Raw genomic sequence first — 16,425 nt, 5'->3', positions numbered from 1 at the left:
GGGCAAACTCTAATCGAGTCAAAAGCAAATGTAATTGTAACACACTCTCTATCTCTCTTTATAAATCGCATTCTTTCTCTTTTAAGCAATTATTTTATTTTTTATTCTCCTCTTTATTACTTCCTATTCACCAGAAAATTTGAAGCTATTTTGATTCACCAGCGGTTTATCCAAGCAGTAGACTGAATTAAGTGTCTTACCTCTGGAATCGGATTTCTGAGCATCGAGGGTCCCACAAGTTTCAATATCATAAAAATGGCGGTACTACATCAAGCGAAGCTTAACCTTTATCAACCTTAGTCGCCGAAATTCTATACACGTTAAAAGGTGTAGGAAGCGAAGCGAATAGCAGTTAATGAAGAAAGAATAAAATATTATAGCAGGTAATAAAGTGAGGGATAGAAAAATTAAAATAATTGCTTTAAAGAGATCAGGATCGGATCTTGGCTGCATTTCGTGAACGTTGAGTTCTAAATTTATGTTAAATTAAACGGATTTTTTTCTATTCTTCTTTTTCTTTTTATAATTTTTTTTATAAAGAATAGAAAAAAAACTCCGTTACGTTGCTGTTGCAAACATGCAACTTTGTAAGCATTAGTCGATAATGTCGATATTTTATCGACATCTATTGATCCATTTACATATGGATCCGGACATCTCATCATATAGCTCAAGAAAATCAATTAAAAAGATCCGTCATCATCCTCTGAAAATGTTCCCACAGCTCCACGTGTAAATAGCGTAGAATTGTTACAAACAGTATAAGACGTGGAAATAATATAAAAATGGAACAACTGCATGATTGGAACAACTCAAAGTAGTCCAGAAAGAATGCCACTCGTGAATTCAAAACGTTGTGTGACATTGGCGAGAAACGGAGGGAAGGGACGAAACTGAAAGAGAATAACAGTCGATATGGTTTTTTTTAGCTTAACGTTCGATTTTCGCCAAACTCACGAATGTCATCGAAGTCATCAGAGACACGTTCACATGTACAGGAACGTCCTTGAAAAGGGAAAACGATTGCACCTTAACTCGAAATTCCATGATACGAGGAATTTCAACTACATACAGCTTACTGCAAATTCGCTAGTGTTTAGGACGTTTTTCCTTAACAAAATCATTCATCTGGGAATCTACTACGGTAGATAAGATTTTTTTATTTTAAATCCGATTTTTTTTTAGTATTCTGGACAAATAGAGAAAACAGTTCGCATCAAGAATCACTGTAAGGAGATCAAACGCCGAATCCACGGGGTATTAGTTGGCTAGAGATTAAAGGCATCACCCCACGATTCTGAGGTGGTACGGATTTCAGGTGGAGTATTCGTATACGTTGTCGTAGATTATGGAGAGGGGGGAGAGTGATTCCGTCCATTTCTTCCTAATTGCCGTAGAAAAAGGCCCGGAAGATACGGCTTCGAGCGCTCCGAAGCGCAATTTTCTACAACGAGTTCGATTGGAGCGCGCCAGCCTTGTGCACGCGCCACTTCTTCCGGGCCGTCTTTAACGGCAATTAGGAAGAAATGGACGGAATCACCTTCCTCTCCTTAATCTACTATGCCGTATACGAATACTCCACCTGAAATCCGTACTACTTCAGATTCGTGGGGTGATGCTTTTAATTCTCGAAATTTCTCGCAAATTTTCATTTATTTTCCGCAGATTTTTCTTAATTTCTAAGATTCAATCATTAATCGCCTTTGAACGAGAACTCCTCCGAATCAGTCCACCTTGTTTTGGTACTGTAGCTATGGGATTTTGTAAAGTGATACCTTAGCGAATCAAGAAATGTTAGCCTGGAGAATGGACAAGAAAACGAAGGCAAAAAAAAAGAAGATGAAAAAACTAGAAAGGAAAAAAGAAGCGTTACACGGATCTTTGAGAGTAAAACACGAGTGAAAACATGAGGATTGTTGCCTCATTTCCTCCAATCGATCCATCTTTTTCTGCAGAAGGTATCTTCGATTTTTTTAGAAATATTATGGACAAGTAGAGAAAAAACGGTTCGCTTCAACAATCACTATAAGGAGAAACAGTTCCGAGAAAGATATTTTATGAGGATTTATTTAATTTTTCTATGTGGAATCGAAGACAGTGTGTCCAATGTTAATGTTTTAAAGCTAAAACAGTGAACGCAACGATGTCTGTGGATATCTGACTGAAATTCCTGCGATATTTTAGTGATGAGCCTCCGAATATTTACAAAACCTCGTTTTTTTCATCGACCTCTTTCAAACCTGACGCGTTACACCCTTCTAAAGAAAAATTTCACATACAAATAGTACAAAAATATACGATATAAAAGTAGATAATATATAATAATAGATATGACAGTAATAAATAACACAAGAATATATAGCATAATATATGATATATAGTAATCAATATAATAGTTTCCACATGCGCCAAGTTCCAGTGACAATTAATTACTGATTTTAATAAGAAATGTTTTGACTGAGACCAAGTGCGTTTTCTTTCTTCTTTTTGTTGAACCAAACATGTATGTGAATAGATAAATAAAATTGTTTATTTGAAAAATACTTTATTGATATTGCAGTAACGAAGAAAATAAAGTAGAACGTTCATTGTATTTCACAAATGGTGTACAAAAGCCATAAAACTTTCGTATCAGTTACAGAATCCTTTTCTACAAGTTTATTTCATTCATTGTTAATGAATTATCAAAGAAGGGACAAACACCATTGATGAACGCTGTTTTTTTTTTGATGGACATGGTTTCTTTTTCAATTCAGACGTGATGGCGGAATTTTTTGATTAAAAAAAACTCTGTGCCTAATTTGGAAGAGGAAGAAGAAATTGAAAATGTATTTCCTATAATGTGAAGCTTCTTATAATATGAAGGAAAAAATGTGAAGTTCTCATAAAGTTCATACTCCATAGTTCATACTTGCGGTTCTTTCGCTCACTGTGGTCCCCATTGAATCCACAGAACGTTAAGCCAAATGAGAAGTAGTTGACTCGAAAAACAGAATTTAAATATGTAGAAGTGACTGCAAGCAAAAAACGTGATCAATCGCATCCGTGGATCCAAGCTATGATAACCTTTAAAGCCTTTTTTCATGTATATCTAGGACTAACCCCTTAAAAACTCCCAGAAAAGAATTAAATAAGTTAAAAGATAGTTACTTTTAAAATTAATGAATAAATTTGACATGTTACAGAAAAGTAAGAAGATTAACGGTCTAATCGTTTTGTACTATGATCCAATCAACAAGGATTTGGAAAACAATGTTTTCCACATTAATTAGATCTTAAAAATTAAGGCTTTTACCCACTTTTTATAATATCGAAACTGCACAGAAATTACGAGTTCCACAAAGAGACCTACTAAAGAAAACACAGAAAGTCCGAAGTGTATTTTTCTGAGATAAGCTTCTTTTCCTTTTCTTTTTTTTTTTTTTTTGAATGTGGCGTTATAGTTAGGAGTTCATTCAACGAAGAGAGCACACGTTCACTATTTTAATGTATGCAAACTACTAACTAACTAACAATAAAGATAATAAAGGTAGATTAAAAAACTTTTTAAACTACTACAGTAACCTAAGGTACACACCGACGCCGCGCTTGCGACAGTTTAATTGTGCCCGACAGGATGAATATTGCTTATTGCATCCACGTGTTAACAATGCGATGTTCTACACTCCTTTTCTCCTCTAAAACTAAGCTATACAAAGCTTTTTTTCCGGTATAAACTATATTCATCTACATCTTCACAAATGAACGTGGTGGCGCATCCTAAGCGGCTCGATTAACGCCAGACACTTTTCCTTCGTTCCCTATTATTTACAGGATGATCCGATATTTTCTTGTGCGTGCCTTCACTTCTGCGTCGCAGAAAAATAGCGAGAAATTCGAGGGCACACGTTCAAACCCCTAACCGCAATCAAATGAAAATTACCAGCGTCTTCAAATTCCAGTAAAGTAGTTTCTAATAGCTGAATGATAATGCGGCCCAACGCTAAGCCGCACATTTTCCAACGACAATTTTCCATGATTTCCTGATTTTTCAAAAAGTTTTCTGTAATTAATGGATTTGTTATTACCTTTATTATTTATATTTCCTTGTTCCAGTATAGCTAGGAAAAGTCGGTTAATCCCAGATATCCAAAAAAAACTCGCTGTTGTCAGTGGATTTATGATTCCGTCTCAGCTTCAGAAATGTCGTTCCAGCATCGAACTATATTCTTGCATCCGAACTAATAATCCTTATAAAACTGGAAAATTATGAAACGTATAAAAATTAACTGAATAACTTCAACAGTATCCTGTAGAAATAGCAGCTGTTTGCATATTTTCTTCGTTTCGTTGCCATTGTTTGTAACTTTATTAGATCAAGAATACTGTAATATAATACAGTAACCGTCCCTGTCAATACTCGATACGTTCTACCCTCAGCTCCATGTCATTGCTAAAATTTTTCCAAATTTTACCGAGACGGTTAGGTCTCACTCCGTTTCTTTCGATGTTTGAAATGATTACGAATCATTCGAACGATCGTCAAGTAAATCCCGATCGTTCGAATGATTTGTAACCATCCCAACCACATTTTTTGTCAACAAAACTTTAAAATCCCATAAATTAAAGATTTCTTTACCCTGTGCAGTTGATTTAAAAGTGGCTTCTTCTGCATTTGATCATTCCTGCCTTCCATTGCATGGCATGAGCGAAAAAGTCTGAAAAATTTCCTATTTAGGAAAACCTAAAGAACTTGATCATTATAGTTCCTGGAGAAGGATAAGACAAAGAAAATAGGATTCTTTTTTTTGAAGGAAATGGATGAGTCGCGACAACCACCGTCAAAAACTTGATTCTTCCCTATTTAATGACACTTCAGCATGATGAATTATTATGGCGAAGAACAATAGATGAACACTGTTTTTTTTCAATTTAGATTTTTTTCAATTTAGACTTTTTTTTCATTTTAGAATTTTTTCAGAAACAAAGTGTTTTTAAAAAAAAAAACTACTCCAAGTATTTTGAAAAGTATTTTTTTATAGCTTTTAACGATTTAAAATTGATGACAGAAATTCTTGGGAAAAAAGTGTGCCTAATCCCGGATAGAAAGAAGAAAAAATGTATTTCTAAAAAAACTGCTTCAAGTATTTTAAAAAGTATTTCTTATAGCTTCTAACAATTTAAAATTGACGAAAGAAATTCTTGAAGAAAAAAACCGTGTGCCTAATTTCGGATAGGAAGAAGAAGAAAAATGCATTGCTAAAAAAACTGTTCCTAGTATTTTAAAAAGTATTTCTTATAGCTTTTAACAATTTAAAAACAGTGCCGAACTTGAAAATAGTGTCGAATTTAAAAACAATGTCGAAATTACTGAAAGAGGAATTGCTACGTCCTTAACATTGAAGAGAGTTTAGAACTGATTCAAAAGTTCTTTTCGGGTTTTTAGCAAGGATCTTTTGGATTTGATATTTCTAGGAAATTCTACCCAAGCACCGAAAATAGAAGGGGAGGAGCGCAGTCTTTTTTAGTGCATTCGCTGCAGCATAGAGCAACCGAAAGTGATCTGATCGATTAGTGAAACTAGATTGATGAACATGTGAAAAACAAGAAGGTGCAAGAAGAAGAAGAAGAAGAAAAACGCTGGTTGTTTTGGGTGAATGTTGTCTGGCAACGATCACAGTCACAATCACAAGTGTTATGGAGACAGTTAGCGGTCCCTTGGTTAAGAAATAAATAAACTACGGAGGGGGGATTTATCTACTATGGATTGGTTTCAACCTTTCTATGCTTTTTCTGTATACACTCTACTAAATTATTAAAATTAATTAAAGGTCAGAAAATTAGGTTGGGAAAGAGAAGTGATAGACACTTAAGGACAGCTAAGATCATCCTGGATCGACTAATCCGTCATCGCGAAGAAACCACCCAGTGAAACTAAAATATATCATAGTTAATTTTTTCTGCTTATACTGCACTAAAATATAGTATAATATTATATAATATGTGTACTATATAAAAAGTCAGAAAATTAGGTTGTGGAAGAGAAGTGACAGACACCTAAGGACAGCTAATGAGTGGAATTATGGAAACTGATCGCAAGTCGGCGTAGGTTCGCCTGGAAACGGATATCTACTCAGGCATGTTGTGTAAGATAACATCGCAGATAACCTTGCACGGCCGAAGGCCCGCGCCAAACAAATTTAGAACGCTCGAATTCCTTTGATGATGTAGCAGGGATGAACCGTTCGTATTACGGTTCATCGAATATAATACATTGATGTGAAAAATTCAAGGAAAAAAGTAACTTTTGCTGAATGGGTCACTGCCAGGTAACGTAGCTCGATGAAATTTGAACTACACATAGAAAGAACTGCTACAGTATAGTATAGATGGTAAGTGTGGAAGAAATACTCAGTAGGACAGGAATGGCACTTTTATTCAAAGACAATAATTACACTGAAGTCACCGCGATTTATGATGGTCCCCTGGACATTACAAAAGGCGGCGCATGGCTCCTTTCCCAGGTCGTGTGATCTCCACGGACGGGGAAGCGTGCTCTGCAACATGCTCCCATACTGTCTTCCTTCCTCCCTTCAACTTGTGCATCGTGTTCCGGACCCAGCTCCATGTGGCCCTATAGTCTCGCTGACCTCACCCCATGTGACGGACGTCCAGCGTACTGTGCACGAATGGGAGACCTCTGGTAACATAGTCCCGCACTTTTAATCATTTCCACCGAGTCGTTAATGTAACGTTAAGTTACTCCACCTATCTCATCCTTGAAGGCATCACCCAAGAAATCTGAGGTGGTGCAGATTTCAGGTGGAGTATTCATAGACGGGATGGGAGACTATGGAGAGAAGAGTAATTCCGTCCATTTCCTCCTAATACCCGTAAAAAACGGCCTGAAAGATACGGCTTCGAGCGTTCCGACGCGCTATTTTCCACAACGAATTCGATTGGAGCGCGCCAGCCGTGTGCACACGCCGCATCTTCCGGGCCGTTTTTACGCCAATTAGCAAGAAATGTACGGAATCACCCACCTCTCCATGATCTACGATCCCGTATACGAATACTCCACCTGAAATCCGTACCATCTCAGATTCGTGTGGTAATGCCTTTAATTATACACATTTGATTATATTGTCGACTATCCTTCGCTCAAGGAAATTCAATTCGTCTTCTTCTGCTGAAAATTTAGATTCTGTTGAAAAAAGACGTAAATAGTTTTTCTTTTTTCAAATGTTTTTACAGCTTTCAAGCTCGGAATATATCCAGAGATGTAGGTGCTCACGTCATCTCATTCGAGCGTATTCTTTAAGATTTTGGGAAGAAGTCATAAAGAAGGGATTTCATAAACAACGGGCTTCTTCTAGAAAAAAAACGCGGTAACGCTTGAAATAAACATGAACAGAACAACAGAAAAGCTAATCAAAACATAGTTTGATAAGAATTGTTGATCAAAGAAGTCTCATTCTTCACCACCGTTCGCAGCTGCATTGTCGATTCTCGAAGCTATCTCGTGAAATGTCAAGGCCGGAATTCTTTCAAAAGCCCAGAAAACCTTTAAGGTTCGTTTTACGTGGTTGTTAGACGGCTGGGAACTGCGCCATGGGAAACAGACTGTGCGATGAATTCATCCAAACCATTAGGTTCAGTGAAAGTGTAAATTAGGATTGGTGACTATCTTAAGCACCATAAAGGATAAAATTTCTGGCGTTAATCAATCCACTTTGGACCCGTCACCACGTTCACTTCAATTCAGAATCGTTTGAGGTTTACGAACGTGTAACTGGCCTATACAATGACTTTTGGGACTAGCCGATGTGTCAAGTCAGTGTTTTTATCCTCCCAGACAGGTCTGCTACCAATTTACCGACCCCGGAGAGATGAAGGGTCTGGTGAGCACTAGGGCGGATTCGAACCCACGATCGATCGTGCAGGCAGCGGAACCTCTAACCGCTACACTACACCCGCACCATAGCAAGAAAAATCGTGTTGATGACCCTGCAGACTGCCCTTCGTCTTTTAGGATGTGTTTGATATCCATTTCCCTTTCGATGTCCTCCGACAATCACACAATCGGCTCTGAATTGATGCAATGTATCCGTAATGTAGTGGACGCTTCGGCAAGCTCTCTACTACGAAACATCCCTGTATCGTTGATTCCTGTATGTCTCGGATATCTGAGAAACAGCAGAGTATTTGCTGAAGGCAAAGTATCAGAAAATTGACGTAGTACTCCGGAAACCACAAGGAAATTATAAAGTTCGGTTGTAGATTACGGAAACATACGTCGCTTCGCTCGACTTTCTCTAATCGTCGTTAGGAAACAGCATAGAAACGATATTTGCACCTACGTAGACAGGTACGTTAGAACACGTGCTCTTGTACCATACACCAGTCCCCACAGAAGCCCACTACTTGAATACGCTGGCGAAGAACATCATTCATCCTCGACCACTCGCTTGTGAACGCGGCGCCTGCACAAAGGTGGCGCGTTGCAACTGGTTCCGTAGGAAAAAACGGTGTCTTCCACGAACTTTGTCACGATGATTTGGGAAACATGAGAGGGGCCACTCAGATTCCCGTATTCTACAACCTGAACGCTACGGTCTCCCCTGAGTTTCCATAAAGCGTAAAGTTAGTTTTTAGCGTTAATCAATCCGCTTGGGATGCGCCCCCACGTTCACTTCAATTCATGGGGGCGGGTGTAGTGTAGCGGTTAGAGGTTCCACTTCGTGCACGATCGATCGGAGGTTCGAATCCGCCCCAGTGCTCACCAAGCCTTTCATCCCTCCGGGATCGATAAATTGGTAGCAGACTTGCCTGGGAGGATAAAAACACTGACTTGACTCATTGGCTAGTCACCACAAGTCACTGTATTGGCCAGTTACACGTTCGTAAACCTCAAGTTGAGTTTCTATACTGCGACAAATTCGCGGCGCTGCCTTTACTGACACGCATTTGCGGAGTCCGAGGTTTCTGTGAACGCACGAGATTCCCGCATTTGTATGCATATCGCAATCGTCGCGCGATTCTTGCTTCACTAAGATTATACTCATTCAATTTGATTGTATGGACCTAATGAATTGCCTTCTCGATTAGCTTTGCTCCAACTATCAGTAATTGATAGTTACTAGACTGGATTTATCCCTATCGAAGGTGAAATCCCCAGCGGTGAAGTGTGATTGCAGCCTAGCAATGCAGCACATATGTGTAGACAGATATACGCGTAGATATAAGCTTAGTTTTAGGAAAATTAGTGGGTAAAGAAGTCGTAAGGTTAAAGGCAGCATACCACGAATCTGGGGTGGTATGGATTTCAGGTGGAGTATCCGTATACGGGGTCATAGATTATGGAGACCGGGGCGGTTCCGCTCATCCCTGAATCACTGCAAGCAGGCGGCCCTTGAATGCTATTTTGTAAGATGCCCTCTATTGCAGCGCGCCACCCTTGCACGCATAGTGTCCCTTACTGCCTATCAGAGCAGTCCGAATTGATTTTCGACGAATCGCAGGGCGGAGGCGGCGCAAGGGGTGGAGCGTTGCAACAGATGGCGTCGTACAAAACAGCATTCTAGAGGCTGCTGTTTGCAGTGATTCAGGAAGGGATGAGCAAAACCACTCCGTCTCCATAACCTACGACCCCGTATACGGATACTTCACTTGAAATCCGCACCACCTCAGATTCGTGATATGCTGCTTTCAAGTCTAGGGAGTAACGTAAAGACATTTCACACTCCTCTTTTGGTACTACATACATATCTTTTTTGGTCTGAAATATTGAGAAATTTCGTTTCTAACGTCATAGATTTTTCTGTTCACCCTTTTCCTCAAAATTTCAAAACTGTCTCTAATAGCTTCCTTTTGGAAACTAAAGCCCAGGTTTCTTTGGCTAAGGGAATCAAAACGCATCACCCGATTTCCCATAGCCCACTCGCAACGGTTCAGTGGACCACAGCGGCTGGAATCGAGGTGGCAACCTTGCGAACCACAGAGCTTCATGCGTTAAGAAACCTCTACACGATTCCAAAACCGCTTCCAATAGCTTTCCTTCGAAATCCGAAACTCATTTTTTTTGACCCGACTATAAAAGGTGGAATAAAAACGCTTTCTAGATAAATATACCTACACTTGCTGAAAATGCGTTTTTCAGAGCTTATTTTGCGTAATGTTGTTGAGGACAACGAAAGCATCAGTATTCTTAGGTTTCATTTAATTATCTCATAAGAAATTCAATTTTATTCGTAATGTTCCATCAGTCCTCAAGGAATAAAAAGGTCCCCAAGTTCATTTGTTGCAAAATCCTCAGTTTATGCTATGAGCGACATCTGACATGACCTCAACGACTGCGAACGCTTTTAAGACAGGAAGAAAAGTTTGAAGAGATTCCAAGGACAACGCTCGAGCACTTGTGTAGCTTTAATATCCGTGATCCACCGCAGGTGATACGTAAAACAGGAATCATATGCACTATAGGTATGTTTCGGTGAAGTTAAAAGTCTAAGATTTGTAGGAGATTAAAAGATGAACAAAACATGAAAATCTGCTTGAAGAACTGTCGTAGTGGTAATATTTTTGTCAGGTCCTTCTTGCCGCTCCGTGGATATGCTCAAGCAAATGATCACAACTGGCATGAACGTTGCTCGCCTGAACTTCTCTCATGGAAGTCATGAAGTCAATTTTTCAACGATTTCGTTATGAAAATTATTTAATTAAAAATAATTCTAAAAGAGAAATTAATTAAAGGCAAAATACCACGAATCTGCGGTCGTACGGATTTCAGGTGGAGTATCCCGTACACGAGGTCGTAGATTATGGAGACCGGGGTGGTTCCGCTCATCTCTCCCTGAATCACTGCAAGCAGCCGGCCCCTGAATGCTGTTTTGTACTATGCCTTCTATTGCAACGCGCCACCCTTGCACGCGTAGCGTCCCTCACTGCCTATCAGGGCAGTCCGAATTGATTTTCGACGAATCGCAGGGCGGAGGCGGCGCAAGGGGTGGAGCGTTGCAACAGATGGCGTTTTACAAAACAGCATTCAGGGGCCGGCCGCTTGCAGCGATGCAGGGAGAGATTTGCGGAACCACCCCTCCGCTCCATCATCTACGACCCTGTATACGGATACTCCACCTGAAATCCACGCCACCTCAGATTCGTGGTATGCTGCCTTAAAGGTAAATAAATTAAAAGTTAATTAAAAATACTACGTTGGAAATTTTAGTATCATGGAGGAACAATTGCCAACATCCGCAAGGCCGTTGAATCATTCAGCAATAACGTACAAGTTGCTATTGCACTCGACACGAAGGGACCTGAAATTCGTACGGGCCTTCTCTCTGGAGGAGCGACTGCAGAGGTAGGACAGCAGCGCTCCTGAGAGGATACGGTACAGTTTCGTTCTATGCATCTCTCTTCGAATGTTTATATTTGAGGTCGAGCTTGTGAAAGGTAAAAAAATTGTCCTCACAACCGATGCGAAATATAAGGAGTCGTGTAGTGCGGAGACACTTTATCTCGATTATAAAAACATCGCCAAGGTAACTCCTGTCCGTAACTCTTTTCCTAAAAAAAAGTTTTCATCAAACTATTGAAGTCATACTGTGCACTTCTACTCAGTTGGTTTTCTCCGGTAGTTCTCCATCATTTATTACCATTCATCATTTCTAAGAAGCAAAATGTTGTCTCCGTTAGAAGTATTCTTCTAAAAAGCAATCATTTTATCAAATAAATGTTACCTATAGAGTAAACAGCATATAATAATGAGATAGTCGACGTCACTATCGTAGGGTCAAAACGACATCACGGGTCATGGGTTACGACACGGTACAGTTCCGTAAGTGGCTGCACTTGAAGCGGCGCGGTGGAGCGTAGCGATCAGGATCGTGGTGGGACAACACGATTACGCAACTGCACCGATCTTCATTTAAGTGTATATTCCTTCATTTTTGCCGCAATCCTTTAGACCAAACTCTGCTTTCAATATTAGCGAATTTATACTGCTGCTTATTGTTGCTGTTGTTGTTGTTGTTGCTTATTTCTACTGCTATCATTCACTTCACCGCCCTTTCGTATCATCTAAGTAGAACATCCTTGTGAAGAACCAAATTTCTCACACTGTTCCTGTTGCACACCATATTCGCTTGGAAGCCATCCAGCAGTTCAAAACATATTATTTTTATGTTTACCTACCTATTTATTCAATTATTTGTATCGATAATATTTTCAAAGTGTTCCTACTCAGACGAGAGTGTTTTCTTTTCTTTTTTTCTTGTTGGTAGACTACTTTTGTAGGTGAATAATTAGATAAAAATTAAGCAAAAGATTATTAGAAACGGTCATAGTTGACTTCAGGTAGTCAGCAAAGGGTCTCGCGTTTACGTTGACGATGGTCTAATTTCACTCGTCGTTGATGAAATCAAAGATGATGAACTGCATTGTACTATTGAAAACGGCGGTATGCTTGGTACGTCTTTTTTTCTAAGAATGAACTACAAACAACAATAATCTGTAAACATCTTTTAAAAATCAAATATAAACATTGTTTTGTGGAGATTATGACTGAAGATTTAGGCAGCCGCAAAGGTGTCAATCTTCCTGGAGCAATTGTTGACCTCCCAGCCGTTTCTGAAAAGGATATTCAGGTTTATAGTGGATTTGAATTACTTGTCTTTAGGAATTGATATCATCCGAACATTACGTTCACAAATATATTTTAAGGACCTTAAATTCGGTGTCGAACAGGGAGTTGATATGATCTTTGCATCATTCATAAGGAATGCTGAAGGGATTCGAGTCATGCGTAAGGTAATCGTGTTCTCTTGATCTTTCCCAAAGTTTTAGCTAATTTCGAATATCGTTTAGGTGCTCGGTGATAAAGGGAAAAACATCAAGATCATAGCAAAAATTGAAAATCAAGAGGGTATGGAGAAGGCAGATGAGATCATTGCCGAAGCAGACGGAATTATGGTGGCAAGAGGCGATCTCGGCATCGAAATCCCCACCGAGAAAGTGTTTGTTGCACAAAAGGTAAATAACTGATACTGATGACACATGACAACATTACCAATAGACTATAGCCGGGTCAAAACGATAGAAAGCTCGGTGCACCTCGTAAGCGGGGGCGCTGAATCGAAGCGGTTACGACCAAGGTGGGTCCTTTGCCAGCACCACTCCACGCCGCAGTTCTCGAAGGTCCCCCTCGGTCCCGGTATCCGCCACCGCGACTGCACCGAGCTTCACGTCGTTTTGATCCGTCTATACATAATTTAGTATGTCCAAATGCACCGTAAATAAATGTTCTAGATTCTCGAGTCAACTGTTGCGCTGGACTTCATCTACCGTGCTATTTGCAGATGTTGATAGCAAAGTGCAATCGAGCTGGAAAACCTGTTATCTGTGCCACACAAATGCTCGAATCCATGACGAAAAAACCTCGTCCAACACGTGCAGAAGGAGGCGATGTTGCCAACGCCGTGAGTTGTGTCATTCCTGGTTTTTAAATTTCAACGAAATTATTTCACAAGTGTCTGGTTACACTAAGGTTATGAAAAAGGGGACTATGCCTTAGTTACCTCGGCAAAGAAGGCTTTACCTTTTTCATCTTATACATGAAGAGTGCAAGAGATTAATAGCATTACTGCAGACTCATCTCACATGGGGTCAATGCTGCTACACGACAGAAATCACATAGTCGGGTCAAAACTTCCTCAGCAATTTGTGTATGTGCGTGCGCGCAAAGTGGGGCGCAGCCGCCTACGCAATTGTTTCGCATTCTGCATTCGGATTGCAGAGATTGCAGATTGGTCGCACATCAGTCGCAATCATAACTATAGTCGGGTCAAAACGACATGAAGCACGAACAGTTGCGTAAGCGGCTGCTCTCGAAGCGGTGTGGTGGAAATAGCGGCTCGAATCGAGGTGGGAACATGGCAAACTGCAGAGATGGGTGGCGTTAGCGAGGATCCTTACACGACACCAACTCCTACGCCCCACAGCGCCGCTTCGAGTGCAGCCGCTTGTGCAACTGTGCCAGGTTTTAGGTTGTTTTCATCCGATTGTGGCGCAGGTTATTTTAGTGAAATCGCGTAAATCCAACGTAAACCGCGAAATAGTAAGTTCAAGTTGTGACATAACTTGAACTTTCTCTTTTGAGAAGTTCGAGCTTCTCAAGCAACCATATGATCTAGAAAATATTGTTTTTAGAACGCTTAACTATCAAGAGAAGTTGGTTGTATGCTTCCGGATTTCTTTATTCCACTTAGCTCTTGACAGCAGTATTAAATTTATCAAATCTTCAAATTTCTATAGTACCTCATAAATAAAAAATCTCAGAAAACTGCGCACAAAGGTTAAGGAAGAAGAAAAGCTCTGGGAAACTTAGCTGTCAAAATCTTGCGTTGAATTGCTGTGATCTCCTTAGAATTTGGCTGCGTTGTTTGGTTTAAAGGCAGCATACTACGACTCTGACGTGATGAGGGAACCGCCGGAAAAGCTATGGATGGGATTGTAGCTTGCGCGAACCGGAGTTGTTCCACTCATCTCTCCCTGAAAAATGTCCTCTATCGCGTAAAAAACGGCGTGGAAGCCGCTTCGATTCTTATGAGGTAGTCAGATCGTGCCTCTATGTACATGTGTGTTTGTTCCCTTTCCCTCACCAACTTACTCATTCACTACTCCTAACATTATATTGCATTTTTGAATCCTTTATTAGAAAAGAATAGCCAAGAACGACGTTAATTCTTTATAGGTTCTTGATGGAGCGGATTGTGTAATGTTGTCCGGTGAAACAGCAAAAGGTGACTATCCAATTGAGACAGTGAAGACGATGGGTTTCATATGCAAGGTAACAGAATAACTCCAAAACTCAGATGAGGATCAATGCTAACAAACTTACAGGAGGCAGAAGCCGTGTTCCCATATCGAAGATTCTTCCACAATGCACTCCTAAGCACCATTCGACCAACTGATATGACGATGACTACCGCACTTGCTGCTGTAATTGCAGCTGACAATTGTCATGCTGCTGCAATAGTAGTCAGCACTTCCTGTGGACGGTACGAAATAACTAATAGCTTTGCATTCCACACATGGATTGACACTTATTGGCATATTTTAGAAGTGCTATGTGTTGTTCCCGATACAGAGGCCCTGTTCCAATAATTGCGGTGTGCAGGAATGCTAACGTTTGTCGTCAGTTGAACATTTTTAGGTGAGCATGAATGTGAAACATAACGAACCAAACAATATTCTCAACGGTATTCTGCAGCGAAAATGGTGGGTTTGCACGTTTTCTGTGTTGCCCGTACACGAACGCAAACCTTCATCTACATATTTTATTTGAGCAAAATCCTTTAGAATATGTCATAGTCAAGAGGAACGTACAAAGACAACAGATATTGTAGTGGTATAGTCGGGTCAAAACGACATGAAGCTCGGCGCAGTCGTATAAGCTGTTGCGCTTGGAACGGCGTGGTGGAGCTGGGATCTTAGGATCGAGGTGGGTCCCTTCCTAGCACCGCCCAACGCTGCTGTTCGCGATTGTGTCGCCTCGACCCTAAGATCCCAGCTACACCGCGCTGCTTCGAGAACAGCCGACACTTATGCAAATTGAGCCTCACGTTGTTTTGACCCTACTACAATTGGATATCAAAAGAGAAAAAGGAACTTTTCCAACTATATTTCCGTCCTACAATAGGATAACTACGTGCAAACTATATTAAGTTTATTGGATGGAGCAAGATTTCAAAGTCCCAACCTGTAGAGAGCTAAGGAAGAGCAGTTTCGGAGGAGTGAAAAGAAACCTATTTAAAGAGCGGGCGATAATGAGCACAAGTGCCTTCTTCAATGGGAATGAGTTTTAGAAGAGCACACTAAGCGCACTTGCGTATTCTGAAGGCGCGCCGTTCACGTTTTTGTCTTGAAGCGAAGTTTTACACGTAAAAAAGCTCAGCGGAGAATTCTTGCTGTTACCGCTCCAGATTAATCTTTCCTACTTAACCATTTTGTTCAGAGCTGTTTTCCCCATTCTCTACAACAAACCCGCTGCAGAATTCAATGCAGAACTCGACAGCAAAGTGAATTTCGCTATAGAGTATGGCAAAGAGAATGGATTTATTAACCGAGGGGATTTCATAGTAGTGGTGAACGGATGGAAGCAAGGTAAGTTTGAGTTAGTAAAAAAAAAACAATGTATTGTTTGTATAAGAAACGAGTTTTTGAAGGAAGCGGATTCACTAACACGATGAGGATCGTCACTGCATCCTAAACGACAATAGCGAAGCCACTTTATACTTCTTGCTATCCAATGCGGGTTCAATAAAAGTTTAGCAGGTTGGGATGTATCAGACATGCAGAACACCAACAGAAATGTTTTCTGTCAGATTTTATGGGAGCGGATGTGACTTCTCACACAGGAGACTACATGACTAGCGAGTCACCTAA

General features: G+C 40.3%; 1 protein-coding gene across 1 annotated transcript; it reads left to right on the top strand.

Annotated features, from left to right (window-relative positions):
• Positions 1–7,506: 7,506 nt before the first annotated feature.
• RB195_007378 (uncharacterized protein) lies at positions 7,507–16,249 on the top strand (the record flags this gene model as incomplete). The annotated part of the gene is made up of 15 exons (XM_064180969.1): positions 7,507–7,550; positions 10,349–10,461; positions 10,568–10,659; positions 11,207–11,341; positions 11,418–11,522; positions 12,337–12,448; positions 12,556–12,626; positions 12,703–12,789; positions 12,847–13,011; positions 13,338–13,457; positions 14,732–14,827; positions 14,881–15,038; positions 15,101–15,193; positions 15,995–16,143; positions 16,206–16,249. 15 exons carry the CDS (start codon positions 7,507–7,509, stop codon positions 16,247–16,249), a joined length of 1,584 nt encoding a protein of 527 aa, XP_064037798.1.
• Positions 16,250–16,425: the final 176 nt, after the last annotated feature.

Source organism: Necator americanus, chromosome I (assembly GCF_031761385.1).
Source record: "Necator americanus strain Aroian chromosome I, whole genome shotgun sequence".
Taxonomy (NCBI): Eukaryota; Metazoa; Nematoda; class Chromadorea; order Rhabditida; family Ancylostomatidae; genus Necator; species Necator americanus.
Note: the sequence above shows the minus strand (reverse complement) of the source record. Positions and strands in the feature narration are given on the sequence as shown.